Below are 13,503 nucleotides of genomic sequence, written 5' to 3' on the forward strand. Positions count from 1 at the left end.
TCTACAGGCATCTTATACGACCCAGTACTAGGGTGCTGAAATGACTGACCAGTGTTCACTTCTAGTCGCCTCTTCCTCGTCCCAGTACTGTAGTAGGTTGAATGAGGAAAAATGAAGGAAGCTGTTTTACAATAGCCCATAAAGGCCGGGGAGAGTTGGGTTGGTTCACATAAGGGAAAGGGGGATACACCATGCATCACCTGGGGGTACCCTCTTCCTAATCCCCAAGGAACAACCACCCAGGTAAACCTCCCTCACTTCTCCACCCAGAGGTTCAGGATCCAAAAGCGATGGCCTTTCCCTGGCCACCTGAGTAGAGGATCCAGGTTGAGTAGGAGTGAGGATACCCTCATGTTTCTCAAAGGGGCCATAAATAGTTCTGGAAATAGATGGAGTAAATGTGCACCTAGTACAAGATTCATTGTATTTATATAGCACGTTTAATCCAAAACTCATTACAAAATATGGAGTACAAATTCATGAGGAGAATATAAATCAAATGAGAGATGGAGCCATATTTACGAGTTGCAAAACAGGAAGATAAGCAGACTCAAGAAAGTGATATTTTAAATGCTTCTTAAAATTTAAAGTGAAGGACAAAAAGGCATAGATGAAGATTACAGAGTAAAGGAGCGAGTAATTGACAAGAGCAGAAGCGAGAAGCGGCACAAGGCTGTTTGGGAAAAGAAAATAAGCATCGAGAAGAGTAAAGCTGCTGGGGAGCATATAAATTAGTCAGATATATAAAAGGGAGCAGGAATATGAGTACACATGCACACAATAAATAGCAAGTGAAATGAAAATCTTAAATGCATTAGAAGCTAGCAAAGACAAGGCATGAGGCCACGCGGGTGAAGCAGTTGATGTTAAATAATGAACAATAGATTCAAAAAGAATTACAGAATATTTTGTAAAGGCAACATACAATATTGGAGAGGAATGAACTAGTGCTTGAAGGAGAAACTTGGTTAAAAAGTAGTCAATTGACATCTTCTTTATATTAAATAACTGGAAACAGGATTGGGATTGCTTTTTGAAATGTACGACAGACCAAAATGAAACCCAAGTTGTGAGCAGTGTCAGATAACTCAACACAGGAGGAAAGAAAAATGAAGTAGGAAAAAGCTGGGAAATATAGTTTCTGTATTATTGCAATCAGGATGTAAATATTTGGTTGCATCCAGGATTCTCTGGCGGAAAGACATTGTGATAAGCTGTGTTGAACATCGTCAAAAGGAGGGAAAGAAATGCAGGGATTCATATAGGTTTGAGGAGTTCCCAGTAGTTACTGGCCACTGATACGTTCCGACATCATAGAATTTATGGACTGCCCAAATTGCCACGCTCATGGAGTCTAGTTCTGTGTTTGGACTTTGCCAGGCTGACAGACTACACAGAATTATTCTACCACAAAGGTATGCTTGCTTCTATATTAACCTTCTATTATAACTCTTGGAACCACTGGAGGCAACACATGACGCTTATGCTTGCCACCGCAGGCAACTCTATGCTCACACCTATGTATCAGAGTTGCTTCTGCCTCTCTGGATGACAAGTAGCAATTTCAAATTGGACAGCCAACGAATGCTGGGGCTTATGTGAGAGAGATTGTAAAAGAAATCTCTCGTCCTGATGAATACAACAGTAGAATTGTAGAAACTAGTAGACAATAAATGGAGACTAGGTTATAGATTGATAAAGACTATCCCTGTAAATTAACACTTTGATGCAACCTTAGCATTTGCAGATACCAGGGACACAGAAATTAACAGAAGTGACGCACAGAATGATTAGGGTTAAAACCATTTGTTTCCGGATAAAAAAACAGATAATTTCTAACGTTTGGTGGGTGTTTTGTGCATTGGAGTCTTCACAATACTGGGTCTTTGCTCACAATAATGAATGCAGGTATAATTAGTTTAAATGATTGCGCGAATGCCATGTGTGCAATGCCGATTAGGCAGGCATAGCACACATCCATTTTTCTAGGGAAAGTATTATTCAATAGGGAAAGCTAAATATTTTGGTGTGAGTGGGTTTAGCCACCATACCTTTTTGTAGACAGCTTAGGATTCCAAGAAGGGCGGGTAGGGACAGACTCATGCCCTGGGGTGTTTGAGACCAATTGAACCAGTTCCGCTGTGATGAATACAATGGAGTCATTACTTTGCTGCCGCCGGGGAATCAGTGAAGGAGAAAGTTTATCAAGTAGATCGACCAAGCCAAAAAGTGTATATGCTACTTGAAGAATAGACTAACAGATTCATTTTGAGAGTGCAAAGAGGAGTCCTGGAGGTAGAGTACACCAGGCATTTGAGAGTGTGAGTTAAGTCCTGGCAGGGGAGTACACTAACTTACAAGGAGTGTCAAGCAGAAATAGTGTTTGTGTCAAAAGAAGGAACTTTTGTTGCAGGAGAACTTTCAAGACAAAGGATTGTTGTGGGCCCAAAGACGGCATACAGGACTGTTAGGCCCAGAAACATTTGTGAAACCTGAAGAATCCAGGGGAAGGGAAGCAGCCTCTGGAATTAAGGTATTTTCCATTTAGGAGAACTTTTACGCTGAAGCCGTTCTCCTTTTAAGAACACCTTTTTGTAAATACCAAGTTATAGGCATTGCCTGTGTCACTGTTATTTTGTTTCAGTGCGAGGGTCAGGACAGACACCTGACACAAGGAAGGCTTTTTGATCAAGGACATCATGACAAAGACGGATGCTTCATTTTTGTTTTTTCTTTAGGGAAATTCCTCTTTACAATATGGTCAGAGGGGCATTTTCCCAACCCCTTTAAGTTGAATAAAAGTCTATAACCAAAAACATGACACCTTTGTGCTCGGCTTTCATTTCTGACCCCCCACACTGCAAAGGTAGTTTTGCAGCCTTTCCAAGACACAATTTTCCTTTTTTCGAATGGATCATTTTCACTTTGCAAAAGTGTTTGCATAAACAGCTCTGAAGCAAACATATTCCATTCATTACCAAGATTATTATTCCAGGTTGGAGAACTTGTATTATGGTATGGGGAAATGCATTTTCTTATTGGTAAAATGGCTACACAGGCATGCACCCATTTTGCTTTCTCTGCCAGCGTTTAGACAAATATACCATCTGTTAAACACATTGATTAGAGCAAAGTGCATACTGTACAACATCTTATTGCACACAATATTTATAAAACTAAATCTGAAGAAATTATAATTCTTTACTTGTACTTGCTGTCTTGGCACTGACAATCTCCCCAACAAATATCAGTTCATCATCGTCATCATCCACTACAATCCCCTTCCGTTTCCTCTGCCACGGCTGCAGTTCCTCTTCCTCACACTCCATGAACAGTTCTGCCATTTCGATCCTAAACAAATAGACATGGCAATATGATTAAAGGTTCTTGGCGCAGCTTCTAAACATCAAGACTCTAAAATGTTGAGAATGGTTTTACATTTACAGAACTCATTAAGTGTTTAACATTTAAGCTACCCCAAGGAGGAGGAATCTAAAAAGTGTGTGGTTCATAAACTGCCAACATGAATGCAAAGGAAAAACAAAGTTCTACTGTTGCACCCACATTTTTTTAGCATTAGCAATCCATACACAATAACCAATAGTAGTTAGTATGAATACATGATCTCCCAGAATGTCTAAGTTACTGGAAGCACTCCGAAAACAACTGCTAAGTTATAACCATACAAATGCACAAAGGTGATCGTTGTCCTCACATTTATTTAGAGCAAAAGGCCACTCAAACCATTATCTACCTCAGTCAAACTCAAATGTAGTTAATTTTTAGTTGCAGTTCTATAGAAAATTGGAATTAGAATATTGCTAAACACACAGCTTTCACCAACTCCATTAGAAAAGGGACTTCCCTTAAAAAAACGTTTTTGACAGCAGCAATGAGGCGATGATTACAGCGTCTAAAACTATCAGATAATCTTACATCTGTGTGGGTTACACATTTCCTTAGTAGTTGCCTTGTTTAGGCCAGCGTGGTCCCCTCCTCAATACTTTAAATATCTAAAAAGGTACATAGTTTGCACCTATACTCCTCCTACAGTTACCACCACGACTGCCATTCCTGTCACACTATTCATATCCACATATACAGGGACCCAGGTTCCCCCACACATCAAAATCCTCAGCTGGGTAGCAGCATGCCACAAGCCACAGGAAGATTTGTATTATTTTGGTTGCAATACCAAGCGTAGCATGGCTGATTGTTCTCCATAAATTGAGGTATCAGTGGATTCCTTACCTGGGGTAATGTACTGTTCTGTAATGGAAATAGGGGAAACAGTTAGGGAGTTTTACTAACGTCGACCTGTGTTAGGACTGTACAAGAATCACTCTTAAGTGTTCAGAGCTTTAATTATTAGGTATGGCTTGAACTACTCAAAAGGTATGGTAACAATGGCTGAGCAGCCAGCTTAGTCTAAGAGGGAGAAGGGCTGTAGTTAAGTACAAAGACGCCAGGGCACACCAATGGTCAAGAATACACATGGGATTCTAAAGAGGGCCGCAGCTTAGAGCAGACGTGTGGACACACGCTCCATCTCCTGTTTGCTTCTGTTGCAAAAATTAGCAGCTAGGCTCCCAGACCTTCCGGAGATCAAGGCGCAAAGAACCGCAACCTTTTAAAAGTGCAGGATCTTTAAAAAGGCTTGGAATGAAGACGCAACAGTACCGTAGTCATCAGATCAAGCCTGCAAAGCTCAGCCGCCCGCATCCACTGTGCAGAGACTCTAGTAGCCGAGAGCCTGTTTAGCCATTGTGCCCGTTATGTATTTGGAAGCACAGAACCCCCCGGGCAGAACAATGCAAGTCTCCTTTGTAATCAGCAACACACGCGCAAAGCGTAGTAACCATACTGCCACGTTAGGTGTATGCATTGCACTGAGTCTGTATATTAAGCAAGGACAGTGCAGCGACCCGGTCAATGTACAGCATTAACATACTCCTCATGTGGTTATGTGGAAACCGCATTTTACAATCTCAAATTAGCACGTGGGTACTTTTTTTTAAAAACCCAAACGTACTCTATCTGCTGGCATTTGGTTTTTCATATCCATGGCATGGCAAACGTCAAGGAGCATCAGGAAGCGTGTCTGCTACAAAACACCCGGAAAAGGTGCGATTTTGCATACAAGGGCGAATGCCATTTTACCGCAACAGGGTAATAAGTATAGGCCAATGCCTGCAAGCGAACTTTGAATATCATAGCCACGCCTCCATATATCTCAGTCTGAATATAACACGGGGCTAAAAAATCAGGGTATCTGTGCCGCTGTAAAAAAGAAAGCAAATTGCCTACATCGATCACATGTCTGGCAATGTAAAAACAAAATCAATCTGGACCTCCCAACTCCCAACACAAACAACAAATCACTGGAAAAAACGTTGGGCAAAAAAAAAAAAGTTCCGAGACCAGAACTAAACTTAAGCTGCAACCCTCTTTATAACAGCAGAATATTACTTCTAACATGGCAGCATCCAAGGAAGATTTTACCACAAGCTTTCAAGAGTTCCAAGAGAGATTTACCGCTAACTTTCAATTACAATTCTCAACATTCACTACTGATGTTAGATGTTCACTTGCGGAGGTCAGCAAAGAAATTGCCTCCTTGGCGGGAAGGATAGATTTGAATGAACAAGCAATTCATGATCTTGCAGAAGAGAGCAGGCAATCAGAAGTGGCGCTGGAAGAATTACGCATAACCTTGAACTACAATACGAGGACCTTGAAAATCACTCCTGCAGATCTAACATCAGGAACCTTCCGGAAGCAATTTTAGACCCGGAGCTAAAAGAAGCGGTACCCAGGATATTCACTGATCTAATTGCGGTATAGGAGCCGACGGACATTCCACTAGATCATGTACATAGGCTATGGCCTAAGAGACTGGAACTTGGCACCCACCCTCAAGATGTCTTAGCAGAATGCGCACTGTACCCTCAAAAGGAATGAATACTTAAGGAGGTGAGAGCTAAACCTTCAATCTCATAACAGGGCGGAAATAGAGCTGTATCAAGACCTTTCAAGAGTGACTCTCCAAAATCTGCCGGAAATGCATGAAGATGTGAGTATCCTCCAGTCCCGGGGTATGCGATATAGAAGGACATTTCCCTTTGGACTTCTTTTCACCCTGGATGGTGGGCAACAACTTATTACATCGAGGGATTCTGGCATGGCTTTGCTGCAATCGGAAGAAGAAACTATGGGGGCCCAGCTAAATGACACCCAACCTAATGCAGCGACATGCAGCAAGAAACAGACGGCGGAGTAATGGCTTATCTGTGGCGGGCACAAACAAAACCGCAGGGGCCCTCACTAAGATGACTGGCGATCAAGGTTAAGGGGCCCAATCCTGAAATCAACATCATAAAGTTAATAATTATATCAAGACCATCAGGAAGAGCAAAATGTCAACTGCTCAGGACGGAATCAACATAGCAAGTAGTTTTCTGATGGGAAGCAGACGGAGGAATGCGACATCGAGGAATCTTTCTGTTCCTTTGTAACAGATGGGGGAGCTAGGACTTCCCGCAATCTTACATGGGTTTAAACGTGGATCGCAATCTGGCGAGTTAGTTCCGGAATATGTTAGGAACTGTTCACACCTAGGAACCTATGGGCAGGGGGGCTAGGAGGGGGGGGGGGAAATACACGTGATGGCAATTACGTTTAGGGGCTATCAGGAACAGGAGGGGAGGGGGGGGATCATCCTGTTGGGGAATCTCACCTGCAGATGAAATATAAGATGCTTACCAATGCATAATGCTAGCAATGTGTCAATACTTGCTTGTCTTTCACAACACTTTATATAGTTGAAGTGTTTAACGTGGAATGTTAGGGGTCTTTACACCCCACAAAAATGTAGGAAAGTCTACCTTTTCTTGAAGCAACACCAACCTGACCTGGTAGCGCTTCAAGAAACCCACATCTGTAAAACTCTTAGGAACAAACTCCGCCTACATCATTACCCGATCATTCAGGCTTGTGCCGCAAACAAAACCGCTGTGCTATTGAGATAGTCACGGCCTCCTACTAATCCCCACTAAAACACACAGGGAGGGCAGATATGTGTTTGCGGTTCTTAATATATTCTCTGTCAAATTAACAGTGGCAACAATATATGCCCCATAACTCTGGCCAAGATGGATTTTTGAAACATGATGAACCTACTAGAGCTTTTTAGGGATGGTGATCTTTTGCTACTGGGAGAATTCAACCTAACATGGGATCTGGTACGGGACAAGAGTGGGGCGTCCCACTGGGCCTCATCCTCCCCCTCGAGCCGGTTTGCTACGTGTTTCTGTGGATCAATCTTTAGTTGAAATCTGGCTCACCATGAAGGTGTAGGCGAAAAGCTACACATTCTACTCACAAGTCCACAGATCCTTCACACAGATTACGCTTGGTGCTCCACTCCACTTTTGGGCACTGTATCATAAATTATCACACATCCGATCACCCTCTCTGATCATGCCCCAATTACAGTAACATTAGATGTCACAACCGCCAAACCACAGCTTTGGTCCAAGAGGTTCCTGCACTTTTTGCTTCAAGGCCAGGTCATCAGATGAAGTGGCCGTGTACATCACAGAATACTTCTACCTACATCAGTCTGGGGAGATCCTGTTCAACACTATCGGGGATGCATTTAAAGCCACCACGAGGGGCGTCCTTAAAGCAGCAGGTGCTAAAAGACGCAAACAGTGTATGTCCCTTGAATTAAAATTAGAAGCTGAATTATGTATTATAAAATAGATGGAAACGGACAAAGGTCCCAGAGTGCATAAAATATTCTGCGCAGCACAAGGTAGGGTAAAACGCCACCTCACTAAGAAAGCAGAAAACGCTTTCTTTCATCACTTAAAAAGCTACTACATAAAAGCCAAGATGGATCGCCTCCTGGCAGCTAAACTTTGCCAGAGGAAGGCCTCCCGGATTAAACAACAAATTGAACTACCTTTTTGGGAGACCACTGAAAATACTGGTATCCTCACACAATTTCAAAGATTTTACTCTAACCTATATAAGGGAGTAGTTTCTTACCTGTAACTCCATTCCTCCAGTGTGGGTATCTTTCATGCTTTCACATACTGTGAATATTCCCAGTCGTCAGGCTGGGAACCTTGGTCACTTTAACCTAGCGTTTTCCTATGGAAAACTTCGACACTTCAGTGTCCCATCAATGTTCTTTTTGGGCGCTTTAGTCCCCACCAATAGGACATAGGCTATAAATAGCCCCGCACCCGCGGCTTCCCTTCAGATTTTAACCTCCTAAGTAGAGGTAACCCGAACCAGGTTTGCCTGCAGGGGCGGCAGGTGGGCGCATGCGAATCCATGAAAGATACCAATGCTGGAGAAGAACAAGTTACTCTCTTACCTGGTAAAGTTCTTTCGATGGGATGGTCCGACGCCGTATTCCACATCTGTATCTATGACCGTATTCACCACAGCTGTGCTGCTTCGGAAAATCTTCGGCGTCTGCGTCCTGCATCGATGACGTCGATACGCCGCCCTCGAGGCCTTCCCCCGACGGCCGACATCACTGCATGTTATAAGTAGGATGCACGACGCCCGTAGCCTCAGTTGTAGTTTTTTCCCGAGAACATGTGCCACCAGTCATCTGCCAGTCTGACACACAAAGCCTTGCGGAAACATAAGCTGCAATCGCATAAGAAACTCTGTAGCGGGGAAGGTAGGGAGGGAGCGATATGGAATACGTCGTCGGACCATCCCATCGAAAGAACGTTACCAGTTAAGAGAGTAACTTGTTCTTCGAAGGGATTGGGTCCTCCAACGTATTCCATATCTATGACAGACTCCCAAAGCAGTACCAATGCAAGGAGGTGGGAAAAAGAATTTAGAAAACAGAAATTTAGCATGTCCAATCAAATTGCGGAGTAAAGGACCACCTTGCCAAAGGCCAGATCCGGCCCCCCGGATGGAATCAAAGGAATAGTGACGTACAAAAGTATGTACCGAAGCCCAGGTGGCTGCATCACAGATGTTGCAAATAGGAATACCCCTCTGTAGAGGCAGCCATACCCCTGGTAGAATGGGCCCGTAAGCCGACCGGTGGGTCCTTACCCACCAAGCGGTAACACTCAGAGATGGCCAAAATAATCCAGCGAGACAGTCTGTTTCGTCACAGCCTGTCCCAAACGCTTTCCAGCGTAACCAATAAAAAGCTGAGCGTCCACTCTGACCCTTGACATGCGTGAAATATAAAAGCTTAATGCTCTCCTAGGATCAAGCCTATGAAGCCTCTCCTCTTCCTTCCCAGGATGTGGAGGATAAAATGCCGGAAGAAAAACCTTCTGGCCTAAATGAAATTCCGACACCACCTTCGGAAGAAAAGGACGAACTCGAAGGACAACCCTGTCCTTATGAACCACAGTGAAGGGTGGCTTAACTGAAAGTGCCTGTAACTCACTCTGCGAGCGGAAGTGACCGCAACTAAAAATACAGTTTTCAGAGTTAACAGTCTCAAAAGGGCATGAATGCAAAGGCTCAAATGGAGCACCCATCAGAAACATGAGAACAAGGTTCAAATCCCGACCGGGCACCTGGAAAGGTGACGGAGGGAACACATTAGTGAGCCCTTTCAGAAACTGAGAAATTAAAGGAATTTTAAAATAGGAACACTCTTCAGACAAACGCTTAAATATGGACAGCGCCGCCAGGTAACCTTTAATGGTACCCACTTGAAGGCCCCTGTGGGCCAAAGAAAGCAAAAAAGACAGAACGAGGGGAATTTCACATGCAAAAGGATCCACATTCTTAACCCTGCACCAGTTGCAGAACTTCCACCAACGGCAACGGTACAGGGACTTTGTTGCGGGCCTTCTGGCCGAAAGCAACACCTCCATCACGTCTTCAGGGAGGTCCCAATCCTTATACCTCAACCTTTCAGAAACCAAACATGAAGGTTGAGGGACCTGACCTCTAGAAGGAGAACCTGACCTCCCCCCTCCCATGAGAGCATATCGTCTCGGTAGGGAAGACGACGTGGAGGGCAGATAGACAAGTCGAGAAGGTCTGGGTACCACGTCCTCTGGGTCCACGCCGGAGCAATGAGGATCATCCGGGAACCGAACCTCCGTTACCTCCGCAGTACTTGCGGGATGACAGGGACTGGAGGAAACGTGTACAGCAGTGGGAATGACCACTCCACCACAAACGCGTCTCCTAAGGCTCCGTTTGAAGGAAATACCCGCGAGCAGAACCTCTCGCACTTCCGGTTGACACTGGAGGCTAAGAGATCCACTTGAGGGGTCCCCCAAAGGGCTAAGATCTCCAGGAGACTCTCCTGAGCCAACTCCCACTTGTGAGAGTTCGCGCTCTGCCTGCTCACAGCGTCCGCCGTCTCGTTTTCATCTTCTGCCAGATGAACTGCCGAGATTGAAACTTCCTGCTGGATTGCCCAGAACCAGAGCTGCATCACCTCCCTGCACAGAGGAAGTGACCCTGCCCCCCCCTTTTTGTTGAGATAGTGCATGGCCACCGTGTTGTCCGTCAGGATCAGGACATTCTTTCCTCGCAAAAAAGCCTTCAGGGCTAGCCTGACTGCCCTCACCTCCAACAGATTGATATGGAGTCTGGAATCCGACGGAGACGACGACCGCTGTCAACTCGTTGGCATGAGCTCCCCATCCGGTGAGGAATGCATCCGTCATGATCGTCACCTCCGGCCATGGCAGCCAAAATGGAGCCCCCCCCCTCATCAGATTGCCTTCGTCGGCCCACCACAGAAGGTACTGGGCGACCGAAGACGGCACCTCAACAGGGTCCGACATCCTGCTGGAGGACTGAGACCACTGGAGCTTGAGTGCCCATTGCAAAGATCTCATCCGCAACCTGGCCTCTGGCACCAGAAGAATCTAGGATGCCATGAGGCCGAGCAGTCTCAAGAACTCGAACGCTGGGCGCGTCTGGGCAAGTTGAAACCTGTGCACCATCTGCTGAATGTGATGAGCCCTCACCTGGGGAGGAAAACACTGCCCCAGGGAAGTGGCGAGCACTGCTCCGATGTACTGGAGCCGCTGTGTTGGCGTCAAATGGGACTTCTTTAAATTGAGGGAGAAGCCCAGCCTGTGAAGGGAGTGGCAGGTGACGGACAGATGATCCAGGACTTGCTCGGGAGAGCTCCCCCTGATCAACCAATCGTCCAGGTAGGGGTAGACGTGAATCCCCCTTGCCTGAGATGCGCTGCCACCACCCACCATGAGCTTGGTGAAAACCCTCGGGGCGGAGGTCAATCCGAACGGCAGGACCCGAAACTGAAAGTGCGAGTCGCCAACCGCGAACCTCATGTACTTCTTGTGCTTGGGATGGATCGGCACATGGAAGTAAGCATCCTTGAGGTCGATTGACACCAACCAGTCCTGAAGCTGAAGGGCCTGGAGGACTTGAGAGAGAGTAACCATCTTGAACTTGTCCTTCCTGAGGAGTTTGTTCAAACCGCGCAAGTCCATGATGGGTCTCAATCCCCCGTCTTTCTTCGAAATCAAAAAATAAGGGGAATACCATCCCTTGTTCCTCTCCGCTACAGGCACCAGTTCTATGGCGCCTTTCTCCAGCAGGGCTTGAATTTCCTGCGCAAGGAGCGGATCCGGACTCTGCAAAGAGAGGTTCCACAGTGGATTGTCGCGAGGCCTGTGCCGAAAGGGAAGACAGTAGCTGTGGGTTATGATCTCCAGAACCCACACATCTGAAGTAATGGCTTGCCACTCTACAAGATACTGCGCCAGCCTTCCCCCAACCGGCGAACCATGGGACATGGCCTCATGACTGAGTGGGAGCGGCTGCGGCATTACCTGAGGGCAAAGAAGCAACTGCCCGAGCGGCCTTGGCACCACGGGTACCCTGTCGTCCACCTCTGGTACCCCTGCGTTGGCCTCTTTGACTGCCAGCTCCTCTCGCTTTACCGAAGGACGAGTAATAGCGAAAGGAACCACCCCTCCACTGCTGTCCCCTCGGACGAAAAGGCAGAGGTTGGCGAACTGCAGCGCCCAAAGACTTCGCTGCAACCTCTCAAGGCTCTCGTCAGCCTTGCTGCCAAAAAGGTGTTCACCATCAAAGGGCATGTTGAGGAGCCGGGACTGCACATCAGGAGCAAACCCCGACTTCCGCAACCACGCAAACCTGCGTATCACGGTGCTCGCCGCCATGGACCTACTGACGCATTCAGCTAAGTCCAAACCCGACTGAACGGACTCACACATGGCATCCTTACCATCCTGGACCATAGCAAGGAAACCATCCCGTTCGTCCCCTTCGGGAATATGTTCAGCCGCTAACGCAACACAGTTCCACAGAGTGTGTGTGAAAGGAGACAAGGCACAAATGGAGTTGGCCGCCTGAAGCGCCATACCACCAGAAGAAAACACTTTCTTCGCCCAGCCATCAAAACGTTTGTCGTCCCCATCAGGAGGGATGGTAGGGTACGACGCCTGCTTCGCCGGGGCCGTGGCCGCCTGCACCACCAAACTCTCCGGAGTGGGGTGCCTGGTCAAGTAGCAGGGGTCGCTACTGGCTGGAGGGTATTTTCGCGACAAGGATCTGCCCACCGCCGGGAGACTCTCCGGAGCAGTCAAGCCGCCGCCACCCTTCTGTGTAAAGCCATATTGAACGGCAGTACCGGGTCAGTTGGGGGACCAACATTAAGGATGTCCGTTATATCATCCTGCACAAACTCCCCTGGGGGAGCAGACCATCCCAACTACTCAGAAACCCTAGCCATAAGGCGCCGGTACGAGGAATCGGCATGAGAGCCATGCTCAGGCCTACAAAACTCCACTTCCGGAGAGGTGTCCAGTCCACTGGCCTCATGCAGTGACTGCCGCAAATCGTCAAACTGACTCTGGCCTGAGACAATTTCATCTGGAACCTGACTAGGAACCAGGCCATCAGAATCCTCATCCGCCTCTGAAATATATTCCAGGTGGCGAAAAGAAGGCACCCGAGAGTGCTTGCTCTTAACCAGAGCCTTCCTAGGGGGTTCTCCCGTGCCACCTCCGACACGAAAGGCGTCGAGCGAATCGGCGCCGGCGCAGAGGAAATCGGCGTCGAGGAAATCGGCGTCGACGTCAGATGCAGCGCCGCCAGCATCGGCGGCGTCGACACAGCCCTCGAAGCCGGAGCCCCGAGCGTGTCCTTCGACGACCTGAGCGTCGACGGCTTAGACGACTTCCTCGGAGCCGGAGCCTCGAGAAAGCTGGTCGACGCCCTCTACGCCTCAGACATCGATGTCTTCCTCAAAGACCTCACAGGAGCACACGGTCTCGAACGCGTCGAGGACCGGGACCTGAAACGGGTACGACGAGAACGAGTCTCCTTGTCCGAACGGGACCTCTCCCGTGACTCGTGCCGACCACTCTTGCGAGCGGTGTCTCTTGACCTCTCACGACAGACCACACTCGGGGGCGCAGACGGCTTAGTACCCTGCGACTCAAGAATCGCCAGCATTTTCTTCCTGAAGCAAGCCCATTCCTCCGG

The 13,503-nt window shown here is 47.2% G+C and overlaps 1 protein-coding gene across 5 annotated transcripts in view; it reads right to left on the bottom strand.

The window, feature by feature from the left end:
• ZNF280D (zinc finger protein 280D) overlaps window positions 1-13,503 on the bottom strand; it is a 1,333,168-nt gene that overhangs the window by 1,145,682 nt on the left and 173,983 nt on the right. For all 5 annotated transcript variants that reach the window (XM_069624893.1, XM_069624892.1, XM_069624896.1 and 2 more), the window contains exon 2: window positions 3,206-3,351. In XM_069624893.1, coding sequence (XP_069480994.1) covers window positions 3,206-3,351 — 146 coding nt within the window. The remainder of the gene's footprint in view (window positions 1-3,205; window positions 3,352-13,503) is intronic.

This window comes from Ambystoma mexicanum, chromosome 11, assembly GCF_040938575.1.
Source record: "Ambystoma mexicanum isolate Mex_15411 chromosome 11, UKY_AmexF1_1, whole genome shotgun sequence".
Lineage (NCBI taxonomy): Eukaryota > Metazoa > Chordata > Amphibia > Caudata > Ambystomatidae > Ambystoma > Ambystoma mexicanum.